Here is an 11,513-nt window from a genome sequence, read left to right as displayed (position 1 = left end):
ATATTCTACTGTAGTTCAGCTGCAGTGCAGAGGTTGTGCTTGTGTGGCTCTGAAAGTGTTTTTTTTTGTTTTTTTTTGTTTTCCCAATTTTTTTTTTTTTTTTTGTTTTTTTTTAAGCTACCCGCAGACACACAAGATATGTGCATTAAAAAGGTTATCCTAAATATTGTACTAAGAAAAAAATTAAAAATTCCATTTAAATAATTTGGACCAATCAGGAAATAGATCAAAGTGGTCATCTGATGCACAGACATACAGAAATTAAGATACGGTATAATTAATCAATATATAGTAAATATTCAAGTGTCACATCACAAATGAAGTACACCAAATTATAAAATAATCTCCTGGTAAACCATTTCAGATAGTAAGATATTGACATTTACTCTGAAAGAAATATCTTTTATTTGTTTTTTTAATTATTTATTTATTTATTTTATTTTTTTTTTAAATAAAATTTCTCTAAATATTTTGTTCCTAAAACTGTTATGGGGAACATTTGCTATCTTAATATGGTTAATTTGACATTTTAATATATTTTTTTTAATTTTACAAATATGCATAAGTATTAATGCATTTTACGAGTTACTCACAAAAATCTGTGCACGGGATGAATCAAATCCTGTTTATCACATCCGCTCCATTCCATTACTGAACAGTGCAAACACAGATGAAATTACCTTGTGAATGTATCTTTGGTTACCACATTATACAAGATACTGATAGTGTCAGTTGGCTAAAGGAGAGTGGGCTTATTGATGATATTTTTGACTGTCTTTGAGGCAAGTTCTTTCACAAATCCTGTTCAAATACTAAGTAGCTGCTGCTTCAAACTACTAAGCTAGTAGTACCTCTGTCACATTACTCAGAGAAATCATACATAAAAACTAGCACTGTGTGTCATGAAATTCTGATGCAAGCAGCAGCCAGCAGCAGCAGCCAGCAGCAGCAGCCAGCAGCAGCCAGCAGCAGCCAGCAGCAGCCAGCAGCAGCCAGCAGCAGCCAGCAGCAGCCAGCAGCAGCCAGCAGCAGCCAGCAGCAGCCAGCAGGCTTAGAACATCAATAGCAGATTTGTATGATGAATCAGTTTGTTTGAGACAAATTGATAAAACTGGAGTCTGAAGGAGAGACAGGGCACCTCACAGTAACAGTATCAAGTGATGAAATAGATATTTGGTTCAAAAAGTGATATTGTGTCAGCAGTATGATGTCTGGTCTCCATTTTCCCATTGTGTTGACAAATATGTGGAAGTATTAAATATTGCTATTAGGCGTGGGCACATTTACCATTTTTGTAATTATGAATTTGATGTGACTATTAAGAGTTTATAGTGTCATGATTGATCATGTCAGTCTGTCTGTTTTATGAGTTTATAAAGTGTGTATTGTTTGAATATAAAAATGGTTTCCCAGGAGATATCCATGCTGTTTCATTTGTGTTCAAAGTCTCTGGATGGCTGCAACAACAATATGTCCTCTAATGTCTCTATGGTCCACGTGCACGTAGGATGAAGACTTTTGACAGTTATTTTGATAGGATGTAATGGCTAAAAATTTTCTGTCCTCTACAAATTCAAATAATTTTAAAATCACTGCAAGTGTGAGCTGGTGAGACTGATCCTACCATCCGCAACATCATAAAATTAATTGATCGCAAGTGTCTGATTTGTTCTTCATTAGCAATCATAATGAACAACAAAACTGAATAATAACCTTTATTTTGTTATATCTAAGCTGAACTTGCAATTACTAGTTTGAAATGTCACCTAAATGTGTTTTCCAAGGTGGAAACTGAATTGTAGTTAGTGTGGTCATGCATCTCCATACTTGTGTGTAAATTGACTTCCCTTTTCCTAATTTTGTATTTTAATGTTTTGTAACTGAGATGGATGTAGAACTAGCTCAGTTTGTGTGTGTTGTAGTATGCTGAATTCAACCTACAATCTGTGTACTACCAGATGAGGGTAAAAACACTTTCAGAACCAGCCGTAAACTTTTACCTTCACATCGATATGCACAAATAATTGGAGCTTAAGTGTGTTTATGCAGATGCTGCAGGGGTTATGAGTAGGTAATTGATGAGTAACTCAGATGAACTACAGAAACATTGATACTAAGCCCTATTTCAGTGTGACAAACACCATTATTGGAGGTTGCAGACATACACGTGTACAGATTGTCATGCATTAACCTATGACTGATACATTGTACATGGTTTGTGTTATTAACACATCTTCAGCGACGCCACAACACAGTTCAATCATTCTCCTAAGCTTACCACTGAAGATACATTTTGAGGAGATCCACTGCATGTTGGAGTCTAAAGTACAGTGGTCGTCAAAGAGTCCATTATTGGGGATAATGCAAAACATCCAGAGTGCATCCGGCAAAAAAGAAAAACAGAAATTGCTTTTATAATCCTATAACATCTGTATAAACATGTACCAAATTCAACACAACAAAAATACAGATATCACTTAACAAATGGAAAACAAAAGTTGGAGATCATTTCCACAGCTGGAGACAAATATGACTTTCAACTTTGAAACCATCATGTGTTGAAAAATAACCAGTTTAACCATTGGTTTGCTCCTCAGTGTGATCACAGCATTTTGCAAGATAAGTCTCCAGTGATGATAGAGTATCTCCATCTTTATTCGTTTATCTCAACATTTGTTTAGAAATACTGTATGACTGTGACATATTGGCCTTTGCTGTCTACTACAAAACACAAAAATAATACAGCATATGTAGTCAATCAAATCAACACCAATATACTTTACACAATGAAGTATCAAAGGGAAAAAGTACAACATGAATCAAACTCTTGCTTATGATAAGGCAGAAATACAGAAAAATCATAATGAAGCGAAACAGCTACAGTGACTGAGGGGGGGAAAAAAAAGAAGTAAAGGCAGCAGGGTGCCTGCCCACAATATACTAAAGAAAGAGGGAAAGAGTTTATGAGTGGTATGATTTAATGTTGAAAAGATGTAGTGTTATTTGCATTTCCATGGAAAACATAAACTGCAATTCAGAATTTGACTTCAGTCTGAGGTAATGGTGGTAGTTTGTTATGAACGCTCGGCACATGGAGACGCCGCACCATGAGCCAAAATATAAATGCACATGATAATTGTTCTGGACTATGCTGGATCCTTTAATCTCCTTGCTTCATCTTTTCACAGGCAGAGGTCTGTTAACCTTTCACACTAATGGACAATTTTACACTTGGTGCCCAAGCCCAAGGGCTGTGGGTAGGTGGGGCAGAGCCACATACTGCAGTTTATGGAGCCTGTGGACACCAGTATATGTTTGTATGTAATATACACTAAAACATTTGTGCATATGCATGCTGTGCATGCGTAAACGTGTGTGTGTGTTTGTGTGTGTGTGTGTGTGTGTGTGTGTGTGTGTGTGTGTGTGTGTGTGTGTGTGTGTGTGTGTGTGTGTGTGTGTGTCAAAGCCTTTTTCTGTATGATGTGTGTATTCACCAAGGCACATAGCTTCTCTGTCATTGAACACAGTCAGCCAGTTAAAACAATAAGAGCCACTGGACTAGAAAATGTACAGGCAGCCCCATGGGATTTGAAAGCATTTCCAGATGATACTACATTGGGTTTGTTGAGATTCAGCACGAGCTGAAGGCCAGACACGGACGATTATTAATGATGTTCCTATGGAACTATACAAGCTGCCCCCGGCTAACAGAGCACAGTAAAGCGACCAACGAATTGCTCTGCTGGCGTTTTCTGATGCATCACTGTGTCTGTGTGCGTGCATGCATGCATGTTGTTAACTTGATGGATGTGTCAAAACCTTATTATTTGTAATGAGCCACAATAAAAACTTCAAACGCATGCTTGCTCTAACTTATTACAAGCAAAGCGCAAACATGTCAAAACATAGTGAAAACACAATTTGACTACTTTTCAAAATGGCAAGCCATCAAGATACGGCAAAGGAACACTTGCCTACTCACAAAAGGGAACAGGGCCAGAGCTAAGTTTGAACGGGACAAAAAAGAAAAGCTAAACAAACGGTCTGATATGAGAATGTGCTCCCTCCAATTTCTACTACTATGTGTGATTCTATTGTATGGTCAAATTTGCCTTCCATCTATACAGACGTGCAAAATATCAAACTCTTAAGAAAAAACAGACATACGAAACTCGCGCGCACACACATACATACACACAATAAGATGTAATGGACTTGGCCTCCTGCAAACCTCTATACACTCTGAACCAAACCCGATCAGGCCTAGCACTTGGACAAATTCAGTTTAGGTTATTTGCCTTCATGATAGCGGGCTTTCTGTTGACATACGTGGCCCAGTAGCCTAAGTTGAAAATGAAGAACAGAACCGGGAAAATGATGCGGGATATCTTGTCCACTTTGCTGACACGGTTGTAGGACTTCTTGGCCTCTGTGTAGGGGTCATCCATTTTATGCAGATAGTGGTGTTTGGCTGATGCTCCAGTGGCACTCTTGGAAATGGTCGTTAAACCTTGGTCTTTAGCTACGTTGATGGCGTAGGTGGTTCCAACAATGTTGAAGGTGTTGTTTGCCTTTTTGGACAAAGTTGCAGATTCTCTTCTCTGAAAAGGAAGAACGCAGTAAAGTAAAGGTTGTCAGGAGCGAAGCACCAGACTTAACAATACTTCCATTTGAACTCATAAAGAGGAAATAGAAGCAACACCACGAGACACGACACACACAAGAACAAAACAAAAGCCTAACCATATCTTTAATCCTGGCCATGTTAGCCTGAAACGGTTCCTGAAAAGAAAAGTAGAAAAGAAAAAAAGTTTACCAATTATATTAAAATTACTCAACTTACATACTCTATTCATCACTACCTAGCTGGTACTACTTTTGAACATTTAAACTATTAATATCGTCAATTCAAATCTGCATCATACAAATCTGGATTGCAGAAAAAAGGGTCATGATAAAAATTCATGACAAAATGATCAGGCTGGTAAAATTAGGAGTGTGGAAATAGGGACAATTGTATTTTGCATCATTGCAGAACCAGGCTGGACTGGCAGTCTGATACTGCTAACAGTAGCAGTAGCAGCACAGAGCAGGATTAGAAACAAAGCAAAATAACAGTGCCTGAAAACACGTCTGACAAACTGTATCAATGAGAGCAGCCAGGCTTCTTCAGGCAAACAGCTTGCAATAAAACAAATACGACAAAGGCTGTGTGTGTGATAAAACTGGCTGGAGCAACTGCTTTCTTCCTACTATTGAAGAGAAATCATTACACTGTCTTTTATATTGAAGTCACAAGGGGAGACAGAATTTTATTTGCTAAATTGGTACACTCAGACAGCTAAACTTACATCACCAGAGGATGGTCTCAACCTAAAAGAGTACAGGGTATTGCACATAGTAAATGTGAGAGAACAAGTAGGGCACCAAGATTGATCACTGGGCAGAGTTTTAGTGTGCTGTGTGGCATACGGTGTGTGAGTCTGTACTGTGGTAATTTTCTTAACATCATTCATCCCCACTGTGGCCACTTTAAGAAGTGCAACAAAACTAAAGTGCTAAGTCATGTAACACAGAGTTTCACCTTCAGTGCTCCCTGTTTCACTTTTGCTTTGAGCCCAGCTTTAATATTTGCTCTATTTTTTTCATCTTCATTTAATTTTCCTTCCTTTTCCCTTCACTCCATCTTTTTAATTAGCATAACTAATGTCTCTGCTTCCCCTCCTCCAAAATGCCTCACTGTGGGCCTGTTCCTGCACACAGCTCATCACTTAGTGTTTTGTTTGGTCTTCATCCTCAATCTTCACATACATTCACGAATGGAGGCAGAAAATGGTTTTACATGCAACAAGACTGATTGCTCAGTGTCTGGATTAGATCAGTGTGTCACTACTATGCATAAAACCCACAGGGAGACCACTTTTTAATGTCATATGTGACAAGCAGTGGAATAATATTCGCATTAGATGTCAGAATGATGTTATTCCTTGGACTATAATAATAATGTTATTACTTGGACTATCTGTCCAAGGGGATGGAGGCAGTAGAATTGAGGAAGTAACATGTTCAGTGTGATCAGTTTTCTCTTCAAGTGAGCAGGACAACAGGAGGAGGATGATTCTTCAAACTCCTCTGCAAAAACAGCAAGGCTTGTGGAGACCTAACAACAAAGCTCACAGGCAGTTGATTGCATTAAACAGAGAAATGGTGAGCTGCTGCCTGAAGGAGTCTATCTCAAGTCGATTAGTACAGGGTGAGAGAGAGTCGCACTGATGCCTCCCGGATTACCACACACTTTCCCATGATATCAGTTCCTTCACATCTAACACCACCACAAGTCTCCTCTATCACACTGACTGCTTCATCACTACATCACTAGGAAAAGCGAATGACTGCGGTAATGTGCCATAAGACCTTAATCATGGCCCTCTAAACTCTTCAGTCCTTGGCATTAGGGATGTTCTTTGCCCAGTAACCTGACAAACGAGCCAAGCAAAGTAATTTTCTTTGCTATTTAGCTGGGCTGTTCTCTGCAGTAATTTATCTGGTCTAATTATTGGGGAAACCACATGTGGCATTTGGCTGTGTGCATGTTTTTATCAACCTAATGTGACACAGCACATAATTTCCTTCCGGCCAAAGAGTCTTGTGCACTATTCAAAGTCATTTGGTTAGCTGTAGGCACAAATACCCCCTGAATACAATGCATCTATTGACCTTGTCTTTGTAACTTCTGCAAATTGTTGCATCAGAATTTCTTTATGAGTGTGATTAAGTACCCTGGGGGTAGTTTTGCCTTGCTGTGTCCTGCTGTTTGGAGCTCAGTGTGCGCATGTGTGCGTGTAACTGAACCTTGTGACAGTCTGTCCCTGTCTAAGATTAAAGATGAGGTGTTGGCATATTTAATAGCCCCAAGTATGTGAGCACATGGGTGTATGAGCATGTGTTTACGGAGATGCAACGTCCGTGTGGGTGTGGTTTTTAGTGGCACTTGTGGTACCAAATTTTTTTGTAACTCTGGTTGTTGTAGAGGTAGCCTTAGCTTGATCTCATCATTGCAGGTTTTTTTTAGAGGTTACCTGCCAACCAGTTTTAATTAAACATGCTGTCTAATCCCAAATCAAAGCAAACTCTGTTTCCCCAAAACACTTTTGCATCCCTTTCACTCGTTCCTGTGTCTCTTTTTTGTTTCTTTGCCCTCAATTCCTAAACGGCACATCCCTAAAAAACATGTCATCTGCCTTTCACCAGATATAGAAAAACTAACTTGTTAGATTGCAACCAGTAAAACCCTGTATCCGGTGATGATTGCGCTAATATGCAATAAAAGCATAGTTCGGCATGGTTAGTGACATATAACCACTTCATCTTGCAATATTACAAGGGTTATTCCTAGTTGTAACAGTCATAGGAAGCCCGCCAAGAGGCAAATATCCGTGCATTACAACACCTCCAGCTCAAACAACAAAGGAGAAGAAAAACTTTAATTAAAGTATAATAACAGGATGCCTCTAGAAATGGCAGCTAAGGTTTGTTTTTTCCACCTAAGTACACCAACTTCCAGAAAAAAAAGTTTAATTTTGCTAGCAAACAAGCTGAAACAGCTTCCCCCTTTGTTCCTGCAACAGTGAAGTGAGTAGCAGTGTCATGCTCTGCTCTACTGAAACGTGACTTCTACAAATGATGACGACATTTTCTAATAAACCGTTGTTAAAGTGTCTGTAGATGTTGTCATGTGTGATGCAGGTCTGGATACACAAGATTATAAGGCACAAATGTGAAACTGTAAGTCCTTGGCTCCAGCAGTGAAGCCAACTGCACAATGAGCCAGTGCTCCTGCCTCTGCTGATTAACCCAGCATATAATATCTAACAGAGTAGTGTTCAGTCAAGTGTCATGGAGTGCTAGGAATACACCGGCTTTCATTCCAACCAAACTCCCCCCCGGCTAATTTCTGAAATAAGCACACCTGCGTGAGAGCTAATTAGGTAGATCTGTGGTCAAACAAATTGTTAGGCTACAAAAAAGGAAGAAAACGGCATTGAAGCTCCATAACCTGCAAAGTAAATTATTGCACATTGAATCGTTTACAGCTCACCATTTCAGACCTGGGGAAAAAAAAAAAAAAGGAGCCTGGGGGCAATGAAGTAATCGCTTGGTTCTGGTAAGAATGGTGGCTAAAACCCTGTCTGTGATGAGTGGAGACTGCATGTTCAAAAGGACTTACTGAGCTAAAACTCTTCTCCTGGTAAACACTTTTTCCTTATAGGTTCTCTTTTTATAAGTTCATTTTTTTAAATTGTAAATATATTAAAAATGAAAAACACATGTGTAGTCTGATCCCTTTGCTTTCCAGTAGCTCATTCTAGCGTGGAGTGTGATGGGAGTGCCATGTCTCCCTCTTTGACCCCATTCTTTTTTATCTATCATGACAACTGCATGCTCAGCACAGCCCCCAAGAACTCAGCCCAGGCTGTTGCCATTAAGAGGAGGCATCAAAAGAAGAAAAAAAAAACACAAAAAACCCTCCACTCTTGTGCAGTGTAATGCTGCAAATTATCAACACCGACTGAAAAGTTCCATGGCAGCAATATGCATTTCTGTCAATCACTCAGAGGACCGAAGGTCAACCTATAAAAATCTGGAAAGGCTGTACTGATTGTGTCAAACAGTTTGTACATTAGTAGCAGAAAATAGATTTGTGGCACTGTCTATTGCAGTAGAGGAAATTATTATTATTTTTTTTTCTCCTCTTGCTGTGTCTGTGGCAGACAGACGTGTTCCAGCATTTTTATGTGCTGGCAGCAACATAACAGTATTTACCACTATTTACCACTTTACTGAGACTCAATGAGACTTTTACCTGGTTAAACAGAGGAAAATGAAAGAATAATAATTTCATATAAAGCTATTTTACTCTTACTTTTTTTGAAATTCAAAGACATCGTGGTGTTTGCCAGCTTTCATGCCGTCAGTAAACAGTGTGCCTTAGCAAACCTCATGTGGTTCTGTAAATTGTTCTGTAAATTAAATTTTAAGCTTCTTTGACACATTCTGTGCACCATGCAAGGGTTTACTAACTAGTAACTGACCTCAAAAAACAACAAGGAAAATCACTCAATATGAAATAATAGATGTAAATGTAAACATTTTTTGGCAGGAAGAAAACATTTTATAGTCAGCATCTCAACACTGTCAATCAATCACAGTAGACTGTCAAAACCTGATTCTGTCATCCATGTGATCCATATGAAAACATGAAAACAATGCATTTGTTCCTTTCATTACTTGAACAAATAAGCCCTTCTGAAGCATACCCTACAGCTAAATTAATCATTTAATCAAGAGAAACATGGATATTTCATACATTCAGCACAGGACCAAGTGCTTTGATTTTCCTCATTTCTTCTCTGTGCTTGCTCTGATACTGTCTCCTGACTCTAATCTATTTCATTTGATGTGATCAGTTATAAAACATCATAGAAATCATGGTTAATTTAAGCACCGAGGTTATTGTGAGAAACTGAGGTTTTTATTTATGTTACTTCATCACAGCTTCTTAGAAAAGCATCTTGTTTAGACCCCTTCATCCTCCAAATAAAGCCACAGTCCACGAAAACTATTTTGTGCTAAAATGCTCAGTACCTATCTCTATTTCTACTTTCCCAGCTTGATATAAATTCACTCACCGTCTTGTATCCACAAACAACACACAAACAACCCAGACTATTGACAAAGTAAAAATCTGTAAGCTGTGATTTATCAGATTTCACGCTTCAAATAAAAATGTCAGCTTCAGGTGATTCATTTTAAATAATGCACACTCAGTTTTTAACCAGTGTGCCTATAATGTTCAGACTACATGTAAGGCCGCCATCTTTTCTTTAACATATGCTGCTATCATAAATCAGGGTCAGTGTCTCTGGGAGTTTACCTCTGTTTCTGCTCTCACTGTTCCGCCCCAGTGTCCCTGTTCCATTTGGCTGTTAATGAATAAATAAAAGCTCTCTTTATAGTCTTTATAGAGTACTCCAGCATGTGTTAAGGAAGGAACTTTGTTTCATCATTGTTTCCAAAGTGCAATTTGCCCTCATCGCTCCTCCAGTGTAAAATGAGGACCGTCTGAGCAACTTTGAGCATTTTTAAGTTCATCGAAGCAAAAGACGGGGAACAATTAATCTGTTATTTAATAAGCCCAAAATAAAAAAAATAACAAAAGAAGAGACAAACTCCTTTCTGGAAATCTTTGTTTTTGATTTTTTTTTTTCAAAGATGTTCTTGTGATTGTTGTTGGTGCACTGTGATGAACCAAAAGTGCAGGCGTGTCATGTCCATTTTTAAAAAATATGAAACCGTTTCTAATAAGAATCACTCACCCTTATTTCCATGCCCTCTTTTTTCCCATCCCATGCCCAGCTGCGCTTGGTGAAGTAGTTGACTGTAGCAAACTCAATCAAGGCAGAGAAGACAAAGGCATAGCACACAGCCATGAACCAGTCCATGGCAGTGGCATAGGCCACCTTAGGGAGGGAGTTTCTAGCACTGATGCTCAGGGTGGTCATGGTTAGGACAGTGGTGACCCCTGAGAATGAAATAAAAAGATCAGTGAACAGGTTCTTTTTTTTAGGAAAACTTAAAGGCAATTTCATTCTCTTACATTTTGATTCAAATTTGGCAAACGATTTGAACAGTTATAACATTTTACTTATTTCTCTCTAGAGATTTTAGAAACCAGGAAGCTGTGTCCAGCTTTAAATCAGTGTCTACTAGGGCCATGTAACAGAAGGTTAAGACAGGTTTAAATTGTCCAATTTAGCTCTTTCATGTAAATGACTCTTTTGGGCTTAAAAGGTTAACAGTTATGAGATAAAAATTATGGTCCACTGCAATGTAGAGCTTCAACTTTACATAATCGACTGTGTGAAATCAGAAACTTGAGCCACATACCACTAACAAAGTTCAATGGTGCATAAAGGTTGTAAGCATGCTGGGTCAGACTTGTAGTTTCAAGCAGGAACTAGCTTCTCAGTGCAATGAACCATCATAATGAATGTTTCAAGCTGTTGTTTTGACTTTACTTCGGTTTAAACAAGTCTGACATATGTTTCCTAGCACCAATAGATACCCTTGTAAAACTGTGTCCAGTAAAAGTGCAAGGTTGGAAATATCTACAATAAAAGACAATGAATACAAGTCCATTAAAAACCATGAAACTAGGGCAAAAGTCTTAAAAATCGAATTTTTCTTTACCTAATAGACAGAGAGAGAGATACTATTGACCTGTATACATTCAGTGCAAGCAATCTTAAATGCAGGATAATTTGCAAAGGTTGGTTAAAATGATCATTCTGAATTATACAGAGGATAAAACAACACGGAGGAGAAAATAGACCTCTGTCTACTAAAATAAATTAATCTGGAAATGAATCCTTTGGTGTATAAACTTTGAAACTTTCACAGACCACGTCACATCTCTGCCTTTACATGCAGTGTTGCCGGGAATGAAATAGGGC

General features: G+C 38.4%; 1 protein-coding gene across 1 annotated transcript in view; it reads right to left on the bottom strand.

Annotated features, from left to right (window-relative positions):
- Window positions 1-3,931: 3,931 nt before the first annotated feature.
- The window catches only part of gabra3 (gamma-aminobutyric acid type A receptor subunit alpha3), an 86,263-nt gene continuing 78,681 nt past the window's right edge, over window positions 3,932-11,513 (bottom strand). Inside the window, exons 9-11 of the mRNA XM_040151517.1 lie at window positions 10,377-10,582; window positions 4,744-4,782; window positions 3,932-4,601 (exon numbers count right to left, since the gene is read on the bottom strand). Coding sequence (XP_040007451.1) covers window positions 4,281-4,601; window positions 4,744-4,782; window positions 10,377-10,582 — 566 coding nt within the window. The 3' untranslated portion in view covers window positions 3,932-4,280. The remainder of the gene's footprint in view (window positions 4,602-4,743; window positions 4,783-10,376; window positions 10,583-11,513) is intronic.

The sequence above is a fragment of the Xiphias gladius genome, chromosome 17 (genome assembly GCF_016859285.1).
Source record: "Xiphias gladius isolate SHS-SW01 ecotype Sanya breed wild chromosome 17, ASM1685928v1, whole genome shotgun sequence".
NCBI lineage: Eukaryota > Metazoa > Chordata > Actinopteri > Istiophoriformes > Xiphiidae > Xiphias > Xiphias gladius.
This window is presented reverse-complemented; position numbering and strand designations above follow the sequence as displayed.